This window comes from Rutilus rutilus (genome assembly GCF_951802725.1).
Source record: "Rutilus rutilus genome assembly, chromosome: 16".
In the NCBI taxonomy this organism is placed as follows: Eukaryota; Metazoa; Chordata; class Actinopteri; order Cypriniformes; family Leuciscidae; genus Rutilus; species Rutilus rutilus.
The window spans coordinates 20,008,661-20,030,505 of NC_140224.1; the positions used below are offsets into that span (position 1 = coordinate 20,008,661).

General features: G+C 40.3%; 1 protein-coding gene across 2 annotated transcripts in view; it reads left to right on the forward strand.

Moving 5' to 3' along the window:
* trrap (transformation/transcription domain-associated protein) overlaps positions 1 to 17,662 on the forward strand; it is a 90,040-nt gene extending 72,378 nt beyond the window's left edge. For both annotated transcript variants that reach the window (XM_084434892.1, XM_084434893.1), the window contains exons 62-71: positions 227 to 388; positions 4,016 to 4,106; positions 4,203 to 4,402; positions 5,227 to 5,488; positions 11,475 to 11,700; positions 12,199 to 12,416; positions 13,228 to 13,412; positions 14,829 to 15,032; positions 16,078 to 16,272; positions 16,371 to 17,662. In XM_084434892.1, the coding sequence (XP_084291018.1) occupies positions 227 to 388; positions 4,016 to 4,106; positions 4,203 to 4,402; positions 5,227 to 5,488; positions 11,475 to 11,700; positions 12,199 to 12,416; positions 13,228 to 13,412; positions 14,829 to 15,032; positions 16,078 to 16,272; positions 16,371 to 16,655 (2,028 nt within the window). In that variant the 3' untranslated portion in view covers positions 16,656 to 17,662. The remainder of the gene's footprint in view (positions 1 to 226; positions 389 to 4,015; positions 4,107 to 4,202; positions 4,403 to 5,226; positions 5,489 to 11,474; positions 11,701 to 12,198; positions 12,417 to 13,227; positions 13,413 to 14,828; positions 15,033 to 16,077; positions 16,273 to 16,370) is intronic.
* The last annotated feature ends 4,183 nt before the right edge of the window (positions 17,663 to 21,845 follow it).

The following is a 21,845-nucleotide window of genomic DNA, read 5'->3' on the forward strand; positions in this document are numbered from 1 at the left end:
ATTAAATTATTTAAAATGTGTTATTCATTTTAAATATCCATGGTATTAAATATGAAATGAATTTTGGTTCAAGTAAAATGTCAATGTAATTTTTCTTAATTTTACATAAATCCTAGCTGTTTCTATGAAAATGTCTAGACATATGTATTTTTAAATATATGATATGAATTGTCTAGCAGTATAGTCAAAACTATTACCAAAAGAGACTGTCTCTCTTCTTCTTCAGGTGCTGTGGCTGTTGAGTTTTGACGATAAGAACACCTTGGCCGACGCTGTGGACAAATACTGCATTGGCGTGCCGCCCATCCAGTGGCTGGCTTGGATCCCTCAGCTCCTCACGTGTCTGGTGGGCTCAGAGGGGAAACCACTCCTCAACCTCATAAGCCAGGTTGGATTCCACACTACATTACCTTTTCTTAGCAGTACATTCATGCTTGATATATCCGTCTAATCAAGATTAATTTCTTCTGCTGTCTTTAATAAGAGACAGTCTTCAGTCAGTCCCCTCTTTGTCAAATTCTAGCGGTTCCCTTTTTAATTTATTCTGCAAAGCATTGTTATTGGGTTAATATCAAACACTCTCCAACTGTGGGAACAGAACCACCAATTAAACAAGAGACTAATTTGCCCTCCTTGATGGAGTATTATTTCCAAGCCATTTAAAAAGCTCCTGAACTTCAAACAGGAAACAGCTGCTCCAAGGGGCTCAAAGAGAGAGGGAGAAAAAAAAGAGATGGAGGAGAGAGTTCTGTGTTCTTAACCCACGTAAAATGACGGCTAAATCCCCCTCTCGTTCACTGACACGTTCCAAGCGGGTTTTGCATGCAGCTCGACCACCTCTTTTCTCACGTACACATGCCAGACCAGCGACTTCTAATCTCTCCATTTCAGCGCAGCGTGCAGTGGAAATGCTTCACTTTGAGATTAAGTACACTTGAGTCCCTGATAAGCACCCAATGAAATGGATATGTTTGCACACCATAATCTCAATTAATGGAGTTGTCAAGGCTGTTTTAGGGATGACAAGTCTCCTTGTTGAAGGATCTTTGGGGTCTGATCTAAGGCAGGGATGACGAGTGAAAGGTAGATGTTTTGTAAAACTCTCGATTTTCAAGTGAAATCTCCAGCGGATGGAGCACCTTTATCTCGGGCTCTGAATTATTTAGCTGTGCTCCAATTGGCGGGATGTTTTAAAAACGTTTAATGAAATATTGATGAAGGTGAGCTGTTGGGTGCCTTGAGATGAAACTGAGGCGAGGAAAACTCAACACCTTTATGCACACAGACACCCATCACATGCCAACACTTGCACACCCTAAAATATGATGAGAATTCTCTCCGATTTTAGGGGTGATCTCTTCCCCTTTTGCCTCGTTCATTTTTAATGCGATACTTAACAAGCTCTTAACAGAAGGTCTTGGCCGTGGCTGCTTTTCATGTAAAAGCCCATCTGGACTCAGAGGTGTCTCTTTACACCTAAAGGCCAGCCTGTTTTCCGCCGTCTGCTTGACAAAGATCGTGTTTCCACTCTAATGGCCTGCTTGAGCTGGCTGCTGTGAGACCTGAGAGGGGCTGCGGGTGGTTTGAGAAGGAACGCTGTCTGCCGCCTTCATATTTTTCTTCATCCCCCCTCACACTGATGCGGACAACATTCACACTCCTCACGGATATTGCAGTGCCAGGAGAGAAAGAAGAGAGGAACAAGTTGATAAGCATGTTTTTGGGACTATTACATAACAATAAAAGGATCCAAAGATTGGGTTATGAGTCAGACTCCTCTGTTGGTTGGATTTAAAGTATAGAGCCTGGGGGCAGGCTTTTTTTTTCTTTCTTCTTTCTTCAAAATATGTGAAATAGACCTCACAACTTAGTGCTTTGATTACAGCTTACAGTTTTCAAACAGGTTTCCCAAACACTCTGCCTATCTACAAGTGATTGTTCAAAAACATACCATTGGTACCATTCATACTGATTTCATTTGATTGGTAACAGCCCTATTGTGTCTTAATATTCTAATAGATTTAATTGATTAAATGTAAGAATTTGACACAAAAGATGATGCAAACATTTAAAAAATGCGTTATAAAGCCCATTAAAAGGAAAAATCCATCTAAACTTGTTGGAAAAGATCATTTCTGTCACTGCTATGAACTGACTATCACACAGAATATGAAAAATATCAAAAACGTTATGAGTCAGCTGTCAACGGCAGTCCTAAACCTGCCAACACAATAAACACACTCAGCAAAATATCGTCTAATTATCATTATCGATAAATCCCAGAAAATATCGAGATCATATATTATAATTTTTTTCAATATTGCACAGCCCTAACTGCCATAAATATTTTTTACCGGCCATGAAACTGACTACTAACTACTAACAGTAGTTTTCAGGTACAGAAATGTAATAAAGTAATCAAATGTTAAATAACACTGCATAATCTGCACTTTATAAATAAACGACGTGAAACAGAGCTAATTTGAGGCCCACAAGTAATAAACTTGAGTTCCCTTTCGCATTGTCTTTTGCTTGAATGTTTATGGCAAGGCTTAAACTTGCAGATGCTGCACTTGCCCATCAACTGTCAAGAGGGTCATGTTCTCACATTGCATTGTTAGAATTCATAAAAATGTTACCGGACAACTGGTAATTGACAGTTTCGTTTACTCGACAACGCAGATTTTTACTCACATTTGGCGCTTGGTGAGGGTTAATTTTAGGCATGTATGTATGTATGTGTAAATGTTTATGTATATTAGAGATGCACGGATCAGCTCTAACAACATTCAAATCTGCTGTTAAAAATAAATCATCCACCTGCCACCCACCTGAACCTATGGTTTTAGGCTTTATTAGTTTGTCATATACATACAGCGCTTCAGAGCCATTATATATCACTGTCACATACCCAGCACTTGATTCGTCCTTATTTACTACTCCACTATAATGCTCCCACACGGTACTTTTCTTTCCTTCTTTCCTTCCTTTTGTTTTGTTTTGAAATCTCCTTTTTTAAATTTCTCTCGGATCTGTTTTGCCTCCATTGCTGCTTAAACAAATGGACCCTACAACTGCATTGCATATTTCCATCATTAATAATTTGTCATCCACAATTATCAGAAATGTTAATGTTATTTTTTTTTTATTACTTGGCCCCCCCAACCCACAGATTATCCACAGTGTCTGTGGATATAACCGTGATCCGCGCATCACTAATGTATATGTACATATATATGTATATGGGTGTTTGTGTGTGTGTATAGTGACGACTATAAAGATAACTATAATGATTTATATATCAATAGCTATAACAACTATATTAGTGTCCACACCATTGCACGTTATTGTTCTGTTTATTCTAAGCATGCGCTGTAATCATAGCGTTTTCCTCTTTAAAGCAGGGTGAATTCTGATTGGCTGTCAAAGCTTTTATCTTTCATGAGCTGGAAAAAAAAAAAATTCTGAAAGTGATTCCAACGATATTGTTTCTCTGTGCCGTTATAGTTGTGGTGTGGACTCTGCTATTCTTTTATATTTAGAATTATTTTTACAACTATACCTTTATCGTTATAGCTGTCGTCCTTCCTGTGAATGGGCCTTTACTGTGATATTACACATGATCAACCTTGTGCTAACGTTAATTAAAAAATACTTTTGTTCTTCGTGCCAGTGTATCATTGCCATTTTGATAAATACATGAGCTTTTGGGCTAAAACATGAAACATCCTGAGCCTTCTTTTTGTGATGCTGTTCAAGGACACAGCAGATCTCCGAAAGGCGGAAAGTGTACACTCGGGTTTGACAAGCTTTTAGCGAGTGTCATGTTGAGCCATGGTTTTAATCTGCCCTTGATGTTTGTCCATCTCATTGCTTTCCCCCTACGGTTTCATTTTCAAAAGCCTGCACTATCACAGAGAAGTTTCAAAACATGTCAGCACAACGTTTCTCACTCTCGCTCTGACCCAAGCCCACAGGGACGATCTGAAATGTAATCTGCAACTGTTTCTCTCAGGTGGGACGTGTCTACCCTCAAGCAGTGTACTTTCCGATCCGAACCCTGTACCTGACGCTGAAAATCGAGCAGAGGGAGCGCTACAAGAGCGGTATGACTGGAGTTTTTTCAGAACATTCATATCCAACAGTATAAAGTCCTACAAAAGTCAACTTTTTTTGTGCTGTTGTTTCTCACTTTTCCTCAGACTCTGGCCAGCAGCAGCCCAGTTCAGCGGCTGCCCAGACCCACTCTGCGTCTGACCCAGGTCCCATCCGTGCCACCGCTCCCATGTGGCGCTGCAGCCGGATCATGCACATGCAGCGTGAGCTCCACCCCACCCTTCTTTCCTCTCTGGAGGGCATCGTGGACCAGATGGTCTGGTTCAGGGAGAACTGGCATGAGGAGGTGAGTGGTTTTGTGTTAAAGAGAGTGTTTTTGTATTCCAAAGGTGAGTGGCTACCTCTTAAAGCACATCAGCCACAAGCGCAAGTTAAACATGACATGAATGCGTTTTCTGTCCGGTTTGCTTACGTTCTTTAGTCTCATGCCGCATGCTCTCGTACACGTAGCTGTTTTCAGAGGGCCGGCTGACTAGATGAAACCTGACAGAGGGGAACGATTGGGGCTCACTGAGGCTGAAAAGTGGTTTTGCAGTGCAGGTGGACATTGGCGCTTCAGTGCTAATCGGGCTTTGGCGAAGGGCTCGTCGTGATTGATGGGTGAGGGATTGCTGAGATTGGATTGCTGTGACAGGGCTGATGCGGTGATGCGTCGAGACTGGACAGGGATTCAAGAGCCCCACTCTTGTGGGGACGCTCGGCGACAAGCGGCCGAAGAAGAGGAGAGAAAAAGGGCGAGGAATGAAAGTTTAGCAAGGAGAACTGGAGGATGAAATAAATTGGCATTGAGAGAGCTCAGTGAAGTAAAACATGGGTTTAATTTTCCAGACATTGATGAAGTGTAGTCCCAGACTAAATTAGTCTGTTAATGGTGATCTTCTTCACTTGAAGTCTAAGCTTAATCTCTGCAGCAGAGACCGGTAGAGGCAGGCTTTTACTGATCTCTCTGGTGAACATATTCGCCTCTGAAGGATTTTTAGTATTATCAAAATGGCAAATTGGATTGAATATGTAGGAATGGTGTTATCCTTCATGGTAAATTGATGATAACTGGTTAACCATTCATCTTTGTCTCTTGGTTTCTCATCTTTCCCTCATTTTCTTCCCCAGGTTTTGCGGCAGCTACAGCAGGGCTTGGCGAAATGCTACTCTGTGGCATTCGAAAAGAGCGGAGCTGTGTCCGATGCTAAAATCACTCCACATACACTCAACTTTGTGAAAAAGCTGGTCAGCACGTTTGGCGTGGGCCTGGAGAATGTCTCTAATGTGTCCACCATGTTCTCCAGCGCCGCCTCAGAGTCCCTGGCCCGCCGAGCTCAAGCCACCGCTCAAGACCCTGTGTTTCAGAAGATGAAGGGCCAGTTCACCACAGGTCAGGAAACACAATTCGATTCTTGTGCATGTTATTTTACATAGAAAAATATCTTTCAGCAAAGTGGCATTTTTTTCCCCCTCCCATTCCAATCTGAATCTGACATGACAAAGAGTTTGTAGGCAGTTTGAAAGATTATACAGGGTCTTCCTATACAGTAGCGGTTTTCAAACGAGGGTCGCAAGACTTAAAAAATGGGTTGCCAGGATGATTTAAGGAAAACTAATTAAAAAACTACATTTGTTTTCATAAAATCATAGCCTATATAAAAGAAACACGCAAAATATGGCTATTTAAATAATTAACAGATTAATAAAACGAAAGAAAAAACTGTGCGACAGTATGCTGCTGAGTTTGGTTCCTTTCTGTTTGTGCACTCCACGAACAAGTTGACGGAAAGGAAACCGAGACGGCAGTTTGTTTGTTTTCTTTATTTTACAAAAGCACAATGTTTTATTCCGAGTGTACACAAATATAAGTAAACAATTTGCAGTTTCGAATGATGTCCTGTATGAACAAAATGACAGATGTTTCCACTGTTCGATCGTGCCAGCGCCACACACACACAACATATTCCAGTATTGCAATCTTGACATCGCAGCCTGTTCATTATCAAAATAAGTCAACCTAACATATATAATTTACACTGCTCTGTTTAAATAGTCCGTAGTACAATTTGTGCCATTCAGCGTAAGCATTGCTCCACTGTGATGTTTCCAAGCACATTTTTGCGTATGTGAAGAGGATGATTTTTTTCCATCGATACTGGAACGTGTGTGAAGTACCAAGCCTATAATAAATAATAGTTTAGCATCCAGATACATTGCGAACATGGAAACATTTTGATTCGAATGAGAGAGTTACGTGAGCCCAACGCCGCTTACTTTCACTTTCGCTTTAAATTATTTAGTTTTGGCTTGTTTATAGTTGTTTTTTTGTTTTTTTTTCATTCTTGTTCTGTTATAACTATCATTAAATTTAAAGGATTTGTTCTGGGATATTCTAAGTGTATTTTTTTAAGCATGCAGCAAATGAAATCCTTACGATCAGTTAACCGGTTAAGTAGCATCCCTGTATAAATAGTTAGATCAGATTAGTGCAGAATCAACTGTACGTTGTGATCGCGTCAAGGATCAGCAAGTGCACGTGCATCATCAAAAGCGGTTGTTAAGAAAAGTGCTGAGCTGAATTTTTGTGCCATCTGTGCACAACAGTGTTTTAAATGAGAATAAAGTCAAATGCACCTTTAGCCCCATTGTATTCTGTATGCTTGGCTTAAGGGGCCGCTCTTGAAATACAGAGTCATGAAAAACTTCCTACAGTCATGAAAAATGTTACCTGAAACATCAGGTAATTTCAAAAGTGAGATTTAAAATTCTAAAAAGTCATGGAAATTTATTTAGTCAAAATCAGTGTTATTTTCATATATTGCTATGGTATTTATTAATATTTTGAATTCGCTTATATAATTGTTTATAATTTTGTGCTATTTGTCACTTTTATTCGTTTTTGGATTTTTTTATATATATATATATAATATAAAATATTTATTAATTTTTTTGTAAAGTTAAACTTGAACTTTTTTCAGTTAGTTCTTAATTTTAGTTTTTAATTTTAATTTTAATTTTACATTTTTGCTTATCTAATATTTATATTTTATTTCAGCTTTATATAAATTACCGAAAAATGGATTAGTTCATTGTATAAACTTGTCTTGTGATTCTAATCTCTATAAAATTAATTTAAGATTCGTATCCAATGAAAAATCATGGAAATGAATTGGTCATGGTCCGGGAACCCTCATTATAGCTGGATTTTCTTGATCCAATCAAATCTCAATCTCGAAATCAACCCCAACCTTTATTCTGTTTCACTTTGAAATGGCATATTACAGAAGTTTAGTGCGTTCTGAATGCTGTTTTTTTCAAATGTAGTTCAATGTCATTGACACAGATAAAATAATTCAAGTCAGCTGACTCTTTGAGAATGAGCTGTCACACGTGGACTTCTCACAGAAGTGTCGGCAGAAGTCTAAACTGTAGGCAAGCGCACTTAAAGGATCACGTCCCCTGTGCACAATTACACATGCTTTCGTTCTTGTCTCTGTTCTGCATAACCACTTCTGCTCAGAGTTAACCACAGGCCTCTCCACCAGACCGACTCAGAGAATAATTGGCTCTGTGAACCATGTGATTAGATTTAATGGGAAGATGACTATGGGCAGAACTGTGTGTGTATAAAGGTGCTGTTGACTGTAAAGAAATTGCACAGCTTTAAGTCAACATGCTCACCAAAAAAAAAAACACTATACATGCCAAATATGTGTGGATTGTTTTGGAGGAAAAAAGTACAAAGCATTTTTTTGGTAATTTGCAAAATGTTTTGTATTTTGTAATATTACTTTTATTTATTTAAAATGTGTTTGTTGTTTAGTTTCATTAGGTTAAGGGGAAGTGTATAATTTGTAACTTTTCACAATTTGAGAGATTTTCAAATGCTCCACCTGTCTTCCATTTTTCGACAACATGGTTTTTCCCCAAACTCATCCCACAGTTTGAGCTTGTTACCCAATGATCTGACCCACTTTAAATCATAGTGAAGTCTCCTTTTTACTTTTAGTGAGGAACCGAATGCTGTATTTTTTTTTTTCTGTACCTTTAAATCCCAAATGTCCTTCACCCCCCTAGAGATGTTTGTTTTTAAAATCTCTCTGAGTACGGAAGAAGTTGCCACGGCTCTTTCCTGAGGCCAGTTATGTACACATTGCCCGACAATAACCTTCCAGTGCCCCCAGAGCATGTGTGATCCGAGGCGTATGTTAAAACAAACTCCCCCTCAGCTGTCCTCTGCTCAGGAGAGCAGAATATGTTTATACTTTCCTTCCCTGTCCACCTACAGTCTCTCCACCTCAGTAAACCTTGAATCCTGGAGCTACTGTTCTTGTTTGCTTCATATTGAGTTTTATCCGGAGGCCTGTGTGTGTGTGTGTGTGTGTGTGTGTGTGTGTTCATGGCCTTAGAGGACTGTTAAGAGTGTAAGGGTGTAAAACAGATGTTGTGGTGCCAGCTGTCTCTGGGCAGTGAGGCGTGGCCAGCGCGCCCTGAGCCTTCTTTACTCACCCGACACCGCGTTCTGCTGGGAATGAGTTTTTGGAGGGGAACCAGCAAAGCACACAGCCTCTTCAATCTCTGTATCCTTCTCTCCTTTTCCCTAGAAGTTTCTCCTCCCAATCTCTCCATTCCAACACGTGTCCAAACAAACACTCAGCACCATTTTTTTAAGAATCTTTTAAACCAATCACATGCAAGCCAGGTGTATGTTATTGTTTATCATAATGTGGGCTCTTTTTTTTTTTTTTTGCTAACAATATAATTACATTTTCAACTTTCGATGAGATCTCATTTAAATGTTTTTTTGCACTCAATTGCACACAAATTAAGAAAATGTCATACTTGTATTAAAGACATAAACATGTTCAAATTAAACTATTCAAAATTTAATTATTTTTAATGAAAATGTGAAAATATAAAATTAACATTTATATTTTATATATATATATATATATATATATATATATAAAAAGGGTGTGTACCTTGCACATTGGGAAATTTTCCTGAGGTAAATGTAATGTTAGATGACAAGTTGTTTACAAGCTATTTTATTGACATCTTCCTGTGGTTTAATACTGATTGGGTGATGGCATAACACTGTGTCTACACCGAACGAGAGCGGCACAATGCAACGCGGAAAAAGGAAAGAGTCCATTAATGATGATGATAATAATAATAATAATGTTACATGTATATAGCGCTTTTCTGGGTACTCAAAGCACTTTACATGTGGAAGGGGGGAATCCCCTCAACCATCACCAATGTGCAGCATCCACCTGGATTATGCGACGGCAGCCATACTGCGCCAGAACACCCACCACACACCAGCTTATTGGTGAAGAGGAGACTGAGTGATAAATCCAATCAGTAGCCTATATAAATGGGGATGATTAGGAGGCCATGATGGAAAGAGGCCAATGGGCAAATTTAGCCAGGATGCCAGGGTTACACCCCTACAGGGTTTTCCCAGGAGGTCTCCCATCCAGGTACTGACCAGGCTCAGCCCTGCTTAGCTTCAGTGGGTGGCCAGTCTTGGGCTTAAGGGTGAAATGGCTGCTGGCATTAGAATCAGTGTCACTGTCTACAATGAAAACTGAGTTACATTTGCTTCATACGAGACTCTGCGCTATTTTTGTTTCAAATATATGGGAGTCATAATGCCATTTCATAACATTTTAAAGGATAATTTTCTCAAATATCCTTTTGGAGATTTTTGTAGTTTTTCTTTACAAACACCAATATACAGATACATTTTTAAATAAATGCTTAAATTGTGTACCTTTAATTTTGTATTTAAAGTAATAATGTAGTGTTGGGTAAAAAATACTAGTAAAAGTACTGTGATAGAATACTAGTGGTGTTTATATTTCTGAAATGCTTGTTTTACCTTCGCGGGGTTATGCTATTCTCGAGCGTTGCGGTCTACATTGATCTAAAGCGGGAGCGTGTCTGCGGGGCCGAGGCTGTTTCAGGGCTCCTGTTGTGCTGTACACTGTGTTCACTCAGGCATTTCTGTGATGGAATTTAAAGTAGAGAATTCACCAGAGACTGCTGCACAGCGAGCAGCGCAGGCAGACGGCCGATGTGGGGGGGGGGGGGGGGGGGGTATTTTTAGCGCTTGGCCACCTCCACCGCCCGAGCATTATTAGGTGCAGAAAACTTCCGCCTACTGTGTATCTCATTCACAGGTCAGAGAGCAGAGACTTTTTTTCTACAGCAGCAGGGAGCTCAAATCCCCCTAGAGTTGAACTGATCCCGGGTCAGTGAGAAGTCTGAAACTGAGCGCACCGTACACCCCATCCATGATCAAAGATGCAACATTTATCAGAAAAGAACCCGTGCTGCCCAGGAGGTGCCGTTATCTGAAAAACCCCTCGCTTCGGGCCACTGTCGCTGCAGGGGATTGTCTGTTCATTTTTTTTCTAAATTGATTGCACCAAGTCGACCGCTGCGCGTAGCTGTGCTTTTCAAGTCAAATCTCTTTCTTAATGCTCACTGGTCATTAAGCACCTAAACAGTCTTAAAGTCTCTCAGAAAGAGTCAGATTGGCGGAGATTACAGAGCGTGTCTGATTTCATAAGACATCATCTAATTTGGGGCATGGAAATGGGCAGGAGCCGCAGTGCTTATGGCAGTTTACTGCTGAACAAAATGTCACACAGGACGTTGACGATATTGCAAGTGTCATGCGAGCAGTACGAGTTACTTAAATGGCCTTTCATTATGTGTGGCAGCCACATCTCTCTGGCTTTGACATGAGTGGCAGCTCAATGCAAGATGCTTTTGAATTAAAGCCTCTTTTGCCAAAGCGTTAATTATACAAAGATATTTTTCTGCTGGGTGTTTTTCCTCTTAAATGTCTAAAATGAAATGCCAAGCCATTTCAGTACTGCGGTGTGTGGTTTTATTAATGTGGCGCAACAGAAGTGTGAAAGTGGAGCAGTTTTTAGCCTATTTGATAAAGACGTTCTGGCCTGGAGGTTGTCTCTAAAATTGGGAACTTGGCTTGCATTCCAACCATACCTTTTGTGCGTGTTCTCCAACTTAATGCACAATGTCATTTAGAAGTTGCATTGAGCAGTTAATCCTTTTTTTTTTTCCTTCTTATGAACCTTGATGTTATCACCACCATCACGTCGCAAGGGGAACCTGGGAGGAAGTGCACTACTTCTGTTTCCCTGATCCAAAGATAACGTCTCCTCCTGTCTCAGTCTCTTTCTCACACTCTCTGCCACTTTTGCGCTGCCACGTGTACCTATTTCACACATCCAGAGTCTTTTCCTCCACCTGTTTTTATTCCATCTTCTTTTGCAGTTTTTTTTTCTTCTTAGCAACCTATCTGTTTTACGATGCCCCGTCACTCTTTCCGTACACAGATTTTGACTTCAGTGTTCCCGGCTCCATGAAGCTGCACAATCTCATTTCAAAGCTGAAGAAGTGGATCAAGATCCTGGAAGCCAAGACGAAGCAGCTGCCTAAGTTCTTCCTGATAGAGGAAAAATGCCGTTTCCTTAGCAACTTCTCGGCCCAGACTGCCGAAGTGGAGATCCCGGGAGAGTTCCTCATGCCTAAGCCCACACACTATTACATCAAGATTGCCAGGTAATAATTAATACACACCAGGGATGGGGTTGTGCTGGTCGACTGATCATTTAGTCATCCAATAACTGATTAGTTGATCTGTTTTAAGGAAGTCATAAATAATTAGCCTAGTTTCAACATTACCTGATGAATTTTGCCGCATAAAATATATCAACCCTCAAAATCACAAAAAGAAGCTAGTCAGCCTCACTAATCATCTATTCACCCAAGTAGTTAGATTTATTTTTGCAAATTGCATCTCTGTAGGGGCCAGCAAAAACCAAATCTATCCTAATTATTCAGGACTTGCTTTAGACAAATAAGTTGACTAGTGATTTTTAAATGTAGCTTCATGTTCTTAATACACACTTGGACTCGTAGGTGGTTTTTGATTCAAACATTTTTATTCACCCATCGGAGTTCTAAGCTGAGCTACTCCAGCTGAGACCTTAATTCTTTATGATTACTTTATCACTTAGCCATCATTCCCTCTCTCACCCTCTTACTCTACCTCCGAAGGTTCATGCCCAGGGTTGAGATTGTTCAAAAGCACAACACAGCTGCTCGACGCCTCTACATCCGCGGGCACAACGGCAAGATCTATCCATACTTGGTGATGAATGACGCATGTCTGACGGAGTCCCGCAGAGAGGAGCGTGTGTTGCAGCTCTTGCGGCTACTCAACCCCTGCCTGGAGAAGAGGAAAGAGACCACCAAGAGACACCTCTTTTTCACAGGTACTGCGGTAATCACAGATCACACAGAAACGGTCCCTTCCCCATGACTACATCTATTTATGTCAGCACTTTGGACATGACCTTTCGTTTTAATGACCAGGTTCAAGCCTGAAGTTTATTTGTAATAAATAAATAATCAAAATAAAAGCATGTAGAAGTATACTTAAACCATTATAAAGAATAAAATAAAATAAAACATGAACATTTTAAAATACATTTTTACTTTTCTAGTGACATATATTTTAAATTGTGGCATACATGTGTTCAGATCTGCCCCATTTGAATTCTGTCCATTTGCACTCAGTGCTGGACTCAATGGCCTAGTTGCTCTCAGACAGATTGGGGGAGGTAGAAGAGAAGAAAAAGAGGCAAGATTGAGGTGAAAATTACCAGAAAAGCTGCGTAGTTGTAACAGAAGAAGAAAGAGAGGGGACTGGAGCAGAAGGAATGAAAATTAGGTTGCCCTTCTCCCTGTGGAGACTAAGGGAGGAAGATCTAAATTGTCTTTTTTGTGAGACACATTAAAGATGAAACTCTCTCAGGTCAAAGGTCCAGGGTGCCACGTTTTAGCTTTTCGCTGGAACATTTTGTCTTTACTTTTTTTAAATGAAAAGAAAAGAGGTTGATTTTGATGCTGTAACGTAATTAATAATCTTAGGGATGGTTAAATGCACATTCGATTTTATCATGAATTAATGCATTTCACTAAAGTTATTTATTAGAATTGGTTTATGAGGTATGAGAGGTCCCAGTGGTCATGTGACATGCTTACCCGCAGAGTACATCCTCCTTAAATCTGTTCTCTTCCCAGTCCCAAGGGTGGTGGCGGTGTCTCCTCAAATGCGGTTAGTGGAGGACAATCCATCGTCTCTGTCTCTGGTGGAAATATACAAGCAACGATGTGCTAAGAAGGGCATTGAGCACGACAACCCCATTTCCCGCTATTATGACCGGCTTGCGACTGTTCAGGCTAGAGGAACTCAAGCCAGCCATCAGGTATGCCATGAATAATGTAAAAAGTATATCAATTAAAAAGGTATGAAAATTTCATGAAATTGCCAAGGACATGTCAAATATATTTTTTCCTATATTTATATTTTATATACAGATCTGGATGCCTAATGGAAGTGAGAATAGTAATAATAATATATAATAGATTTGACTTGGGGAATAATAAAAAACAATAAATACCCTTACTTTTTGACTTTGGGTGGAAATGAACTGGGGTCTCATTTATAAAACTGTGCGTAGGAACCTTACTAAAAGTGTACGTGCGCCCGGAAGCCAAAAATGGCGTACGCAAAAAAATATTCGGATTTATAAAACCGTTCGTACGCCAGAACCTGCGCAGAATTCACTTTATAAATCCCAGTCAGCGGAAGATTGTGCGCACATGCGTCTCCTCCCCGAAATAACATATATGGAGCTTACAACGCCTAGTTTTACTATGTTTTTCCTCATTTGCATATGATTATTCATCCACGTGATAACGTTTAACGGTACAAGACACATTACATTAATAAAAATCAAGTAGTTGCCTATCCTTGCCTTGTTTTTGAATACATAAATCAAATAGTGTAAAATACATTTCAGAGAAAGTTTTTCTCAATCTTTTCCACTGGCCGAATTGTATTTTTAATTGATATTTTTAATGGAAACAGATAGGCCTTGGGCATTATTTGCACGAAACTATTTTCTCAGACAGTCTGGTATTATCATGATAAGCAGTTATCTCTGTGGTTAAAACATTAAAACACAGCATGCCAGAGGAAAAGTTTTCAAAAACACCGCATCCACAACAAATATTTCTATTGACTGAATTTGAATATAAAAATGTTGTAACTTCTCAGTAATGATTTCATGTTTAAGTGCTTAACTCCATTAATTTGAATGGCATATTTAATCTAAATGTTTATATCAGAAGTAAAACATAGTTTAAATCATTATTTTATTTATTTAAACTGTTATTTGCGTCAGTTTCACTAAACGGCCCAACGCGCTCGCTGGCGCGGACATTTAAGAAGGGATGGATATTTGCTTCAAGTGAAATTATATTTGTATTATCTTTCTGTATATGTTAAATTTTCTTTAGACTTTCTGTCTAAAAGTGACCAAAAAGACACTTAACTCCAGCTCACCATCGGTGTCGCCAATTCCCTTTGTCTCCAGAATGTGCGTACGCACGGCTCAAAGTTTGCTTAAAGGTGCGCACATTCTCCCGTCAAGTTTGTTTTTTATAGATCACAACCTTTGCGTGGGAACTGGCGTACGTACGTTTCCAGCCCTGTTTTGTGCGTACGCACGCTTTATAAATGAGACCCCTGGACATTTACCCTAATATGCAGTTCAGTAAATGAACCAATAAAACAGCTTTTCTATCTTTTCAAGTCCATTTTTTGTCCATGTTTTAAGGTCCTGCGTGACATTCTAAAGGAGGTCCAGGGCAACATGGTTCCTCGTAGCATGTTGAAGGAGTGGGCTCTGCACACCTTCCCCAACGCCACAGACTACTGGACTTTCCGCAAAATGTTCACCATCCAGCTTGCTCTAATTGGCCTGGCTGAGTTCATGCTGCACCTGAACCGTCTCAACCCAGAGATGCTGCAGATCGCACAGGTACCTGAATGACTTGATGTAATGGAACTGATCTCATACTTGATACTAGCTTTCTTTCATCAAATATACATGCATCCAATAAGTCCAAAGCACACATGCTTCAGTTTTTGTTGGCCACTCTCTAGCTGTCCTGCAACATTTGCGATATGGTATCGGGTCGGTGCAGGTCCGCAGAGTGCATTTGAAAGTCTTTTATTAGATATGTGCGTCAAACAAGCACCTCATCCTATGATTCTTATCTGCAGTTTTCTGACAGGCGGACGAATGGGCGGCTAAGTGGGTATAGTGAGCCCCCTTGCTGCCGGTTCCACTCTACAGATCTCATTAGGCATTTGGGAGATTACCACGGCAGGCAGAGTGGACAAGCAGATATGTGCTGTCTTTGTCTCTCTCTCTCTCAATAACACACAAACCATCATGCATTTCGCTGGTGTATCACTTCCAGAGTAGCTCTCCGTTTTACTTCAGATATTGAGATTGGTCCTGTGCAGTGTCTAAATACTGAACTTGAATCACGTTTGAACTTTCTTATTGTGCTTGGAGTTTCACAATATTTGAGTGACACTTCATCATTTTTAAACAAAAAATGTAGACAATTATTCAGATTATTATATGAAATGTAATCTTAAGCATGTTATCTGTGAAATACTTTATTGGTGATGACGATGCTCTACGTCAAGGGCATCAGAAGGCAAATGGAGACTTTTGTTCATGTGCTGAAATGCTGATGCAGACCACAGTGGGTGTAGGATCGATACTTCCTCACATTTTTGTGGTCGGATGTCTACAACGCTATCCATTTTTTCCCAGAGTGCTATAGATTAGCTGTTTTCTGACGTTGGTCCCACCTGAGTCCCACATGAGCAAATGGGCTCCTTTCCCAAATTTGCTTTATTCCTCTGGATGGAAACTAATGACTTGGCGCCACATGATATTTATCTCTCAAAGTTAGCTGAAGTCTGCAAATTGTACTTTCGGTTTGACAAGGTCAGATTCTCCAAGATTAATTAAATGACACCACCCTAATGTGTTGTTCCCCCAACAGGACACAGGAAAACTCAATGTATCATACTTTCGCTTCGATATTAATGATGCCACTGGTGATCTGGATGCCAACCGGCCCGTCCCCTTCAGGCTGACGCCCAACATCTCTGAGTTCCTGACCACCATCGGTGTATCTGGACCCCTCACGGCTTCCATGATAGCGGTAGCACGTTGCTTTGCTCAGCCTAACTTCAAGGTACGCTTTACGAAGAACAAGAATAATGAAGAATGAGATTACACTTTCAGTCTCTAGGATTCTTGACCCACTCTCAATCTGTGTCTCCTCTCAATCAGGTCGATGGCATCTTGAAAGCAGTTCTTCGGGACGAAATCATCGCTTGGCATAAGAAAACGCAGGAGGATACATCCATGCCTCTGTCCCCAGCTGGACAACCTGAGAACATGGACAGCCAGCAGCTGGTGTCTCTGGTTCAGAAAGCTGTGACAGCCATCATGACCCGCCTTCACAACTTGGCCCAGTTTGAGGGTGGTGAGAGTAAAGTAAACACGCTAGTGGCAGCCGCCAACAGCCTGGACAACCTGTGCCGCATGGATCCTGCCTGGCACCCCTGGTTGTAGGTTGTGTAAAGAAAGAAATCCTGGCAGATCTCAGAAAAATGCAATACTGTGAAAGAGAATGTCAGAGTGGATGAATTTGTCCTGCACATGTTTTAAAAAAAAATGTCTTGGTTTGAATTCACGTATTTGGAAGGGGTTATAAAATGTGCAAACTGTAATTTAAAAAAGAACATGATATTACCTAAGATCTTTAGTATTCACTGTTATATCCACAGGTAAGAGATACATGCAGCTTTGTTTGGTTGGACAGAGACTATTGTGAACCTGATGAGCTTTGTAAAGTGCTTTTGTTGAGACTGTCATGTCAGCGAAGAAGTGTGACGGTACAATACAGCCTACTGTTTCCACCGCCTTTTCTTGGCTCCACACTGGAAGAGGGAGCCGCAGCTATCCCAGCAGATTTTATGCAACTCCCATCAAGCTCTCCTTTTACGCCTCTGCCATTTCTCTCTGACTGACGGCAGCCTTTTAATTTACATGAATCAACACTCAGAAATGTTCAGCATGTTGTTGTGTATATCATTATTTAAAATTGTATGTGGGCTTTTTTTTTTTTTTTTTTACCTTTGTACATGTAAAAATGACATTGCATCCCTTAATTGCTTGTATGTTTCTACAGGTTTGTGCAATTTAAAGCCACCATGTTACTGTCAAACATTCGACCATAGATAAATTTTTTTCCCAAAATACTCTGGAAAGGCAAAGACTTACGAGCGTTAAGACTGGGGTAGGTTTATATTTAGCTCATTTTTAGTTACTCATAGCACATACAATTATTTTATCCGTTATTACAGCTCAAAGGTTTTCAACTTTGCCTTTTTAGGAGTGTCCCAAAGCGTTTGTATCTCAATGATGCACCTAAAAGCATTTTTGTATACATTCCCCTCTTTTGTAAAGGTACAGGATATTGTGCCAACATATGGAAAGTTACCTCTGCAATGTAAATATGCATTTTGTTTTAATAAAATGCTCTTTTTCAAGAAAATAAAATCCATTGGTGTTTTCATAAGAACGTCTGTGGATGTGTAGCCCGGCTGTGATATGTATCTCTGTGGGTGGTTGATTGAAGGACACTTTCAGAAAGAATAACCTTGTCTCTCGCTGATTGCTTGAAGGAGAAGAGAGGACCTGAGTGAGAGCACGCCGTGGAGTCATTCGCATCAGGTCAGATCTCAGTCTGCTTTTCCTTCTTTATTACACCCCGTCAATATATCTCACCGAGCGCCGACTTCTCAGAGTTACACATGCTGTCAGCGCTGGCTTCAATCCCATAAACCATTGCTTCAACCCTGTACGGTTGCACAGCTCAGGTGCTTATCCTTCTTCCTCTGATCTCTCTCCAGCCCGTTTCTACCATCAGTCAGGGACCATACACTCCCATTTTTGTCCTCCTTTTTAGGTCCTTTGCCACCAAACAGTCCTAGAGGCTGATGTAGAACTACACTGTCTGAACTTGAAAGCGCTGCAATATTTAACTCTGAATGTGAGATATGTGTCGTGCCCCCCACCCCTCGCCCCCCGCTGCATTGCCCGGTGATGTCTAGACTGATAGGAGGAGGATGTGGGCTAACTGATTGATGGAGCCCCCTCTGGGAGAGCTGTGATTGGCAGACACATGGAGGACAAACAAACCACCATTTCTTCACAATGAGAGAAAAGAAAAAAAGAAAATCTTGATCTTCATCTACCTGCTAAAATTCAGTAACGTTCATGAGTGAAAGTTGAATGAGCATTATTCCTTCACTGTTTTTAATCTTAAAGGTGGAGTATATCATTGATGTATATTTTATCATCAGTTTAATTTGCAGACAAGTTACTCCTTAAGAGGATGATTTGAATTTTCTCACTTTGAAAGTAAAAAAATAATAAATTTAAAGCAGTATTTTTTCAAGATGGAGCTGAGGTAGCGACAAATCTTTTCTTCTGTATTGTGACGTACATCTGAGTGAAACAGGTTTCCCTATGGAAAAAAAAAAGCAGGGAAGGAACTTTGTTCTATTCATCGGTTGTTGATTGGAGGAAATTGGAATAAAATCGTGCAGTCAATTGTAAGAAAGATACATGGTTTAAGCGGACTAAATAATTGTGAAGTTCAGCATACGTCAGAAGAACAAGTTAAGAAATTTCAATAAAAAAAAAAACCTGGACTAACAGACTATATAGACTCATATTTTACAGTGATGTTTCAGATTAATTTGGGATTAATAATGTGGCCAAATACTAGAATGGAAGCAGTATGTCTGCGATTAAACTATTTAATCATTCATGTCTTCATATGGTATAATTCCAGCAAAAGCCAGTTTGAGTTGGTTTTACCCAAGGTTATTTGGCAAGTCCAGTTGTTTTTCAATTAAACCAGATTGTTACAGATCCCTTCCAGTCATTAGTGTGAAATCAAAATATCCAAATAAATGGATGTTGAAGTGTCTTACAGATTGTGACCTTGCTTCCCCATTATGAGCTGACAGCTGCAGGTTTACGATAAAATGTGTAAACGCTAAGCTGACATGAGCAAATGTGTCCGTAGGATGTCACCTATAAACCACAAACATTACCTCTTTTTTCACACCCTAGACAAATTACAGCATCCAGTGTGACTCTTATCCGCAATCTTACAGAGCGTGCCTTGAACCGAAGAAAATGTCATTTAACGCCTCTACACAGGATTTGAATTGGGATTGTTTTTGCTGAATAGCAGAATTCTCATACAGTTGAGCAACCGTTATTTTCTGCTGTTACAAATTAATGGCAAAAGTTTTCAAGGTGATGCTCTGTGGTGCATTACCAAGTAAAAGTCATTTGAAGGAGTGCCTCATGCTAGTACTGGGAACATTTGAGCTGATTAAGGATAGGTTTTGCACCTGCCTCTTTGGACCCCTCTTGAAAGATGTCCAAAAAAGCAAGATATAAAGTTGTAAACACAAGGGGAGGCCTGGGTAACTTTGGTCTTTATAAATCATGGGTGTCCAATCCTACAGAGTTCAGCTTCAACACATCTGCCTGTGAGTTTCTAGTAACCCTGAAGACCTTGACTAGCTGGTTCAGATGTGTTTCATTTGGGTTCAGACTAAACTCTTCAGGAAGGTTTTTTTTTTTTTATAATCATAATTAACTTCTTTTCTTCGCAGGATTAATATTTATATGCCTTTGAGACCTAAATGTCCCCAACACTTTGGCCAAAGTCAGTGTGTGTCTGACACATCTGAATATAACAAAAGGGGAAATGAAACTAGACATATAAACTCTAAATCTAAATATATAAACTTATGACTTTGAGTAACCAAGTAATCAAGAAATCCAGATTTGCTTTTACCTAGTAACAGAAGGGTTTGCTGAATTACATATTTGTAGAACCAATCATATTAGATAAAAATGGTGTAATGTCATGTTACCTTTGCTATGCTCCTGTTCTATAAAAACTGTTGTTCTCTTTTTGCTGGTTGGATTCTCTCTGAAAATGGTCTGAGGTCCTCCTGGCCGTGATTAAAGCATGTTCCAAGGCATTGTCTGGAGTCTGTCTAATTGCTGCGCAGCAGGTTAGTGGAACACTAGAGATCTTATTCCCAAGTGTCAGTGTTCATAGGGGACGAGACGTTGTCCGGCTCAGAGTGAGGCTCTTAGACGGGGTTCTGATGTGGTCAGGTAGCTATAATTCTTAGGCTGTTAGTGAAAGTTCTAGAAAACTGAGACGCTTACACGGAGGTGTAATGTGTCGTCCATTCATTCATTCAAATCAATAACAACGATATCAGCTTACTTAGTATGTACTTGAAGTTTATCAGGGTGGGGTGCACATCATTGCAATCTTTCAAAATAAACACAAACCATAAAAGTAAAGTTTTTTTCAAAAACAAAAGTTACAACATAGGCATCTAATGCGGTCAGAGTGGGAGTCACCTGAGGATAATATTGCAGGTGTCAGGGATACCTGGTTTAACTTAAGTGCGTAGGGGAAAATCTACCACATGCCCGAGGCCATCGCAGGACTACGGTCTGTCCTCGATTCGCTCAGCTGTAGCACGTGGCGCTCCTTCAAATGACTTTTACTTGGTAATGCGCCACAGTGCATCACCTTGAAATGATGCATCTCCATTGGCTTGTTTCTGGGTATTGGTCCTCTCAGCTTAAGGCCCCTGGCAATCAGAGGCCCTGGGCATTTTGCCCCATTACTCCTGTCCATAATCTGTCCATAGCTTATTTAGTCAAGGTATCAGCGTTTAAGTGCCTTGCGGTAAAATTCATTCTTCCTGAACCAATAACCACTGATTTCATTGATTAGATGGTTGGAGAGGTACATAGTGTCATTTTGTTTGGTGAGGCTAAATTACTCATTGCAACGCTTCTCTAAAATGAACCTCTGCTGAAGTATTAGCTTCATTACCTGAACTTTCCCAGCACTTCTCCTGAGATCATTCTCTGCAGTTCCTCTGTCTTTGGGTGCTTGTCAGAAACACTTCACGTCCTAAACCAATTAACCAAGCTCTTCTCAGAGTGCCCTGATCTCATGACAGGCTGGGAGGAGAGGCTGTTGTGCGTCTAACAGGATCTCTCCCGGCTTCTCCTCCCAGTTCGCTGATTTAATTTGTTTGGTAATATGAGGATTGGCGTGTTCAGCCCAGATTCACTGCAAAGTGAAATTGGACAAGGGCATTGGAGCTTCAACATGTAAAACTGTCTCACCTTGACAGCTGGCTGAGTGGACTGGGGATTGCCTGCAGAGATACCTGAAAGGACCACACACACACACACACACCAATTCAGTCTCCATCGTATGGGTTCAGGGTACATCATGATGAAGGAGAAAAGCTATGTTGTGTTTTTTAAAGGGAGGAATAGAGACACTTTGTAAATCTCTTGATCATTTTGGTCGCTGAACAGTGAACTTTTCCCGAATTGTCCGAAACACGGTTAATATACACTTCCTCTTGTCCATCAGCCTATAGACAAACGAAATGGAAACTGTTATTCACTGTGTTTTACTTATCTCACTTTCTACTCCAGAACTACACTGACACTGCAGCTACAGAAGATAATCAACTTTATCCAAATGTCAGTGAACATTACATGGGTTGATTCCAGCCCGTTGGATCCTCTGCTCTTCATCATAGATCATACAACTTTGACTGACATTAATGGATTCCTCTGGGATTTTGCAGAATGCCGAGTATTTAAAGTTAACGTGTGTACATT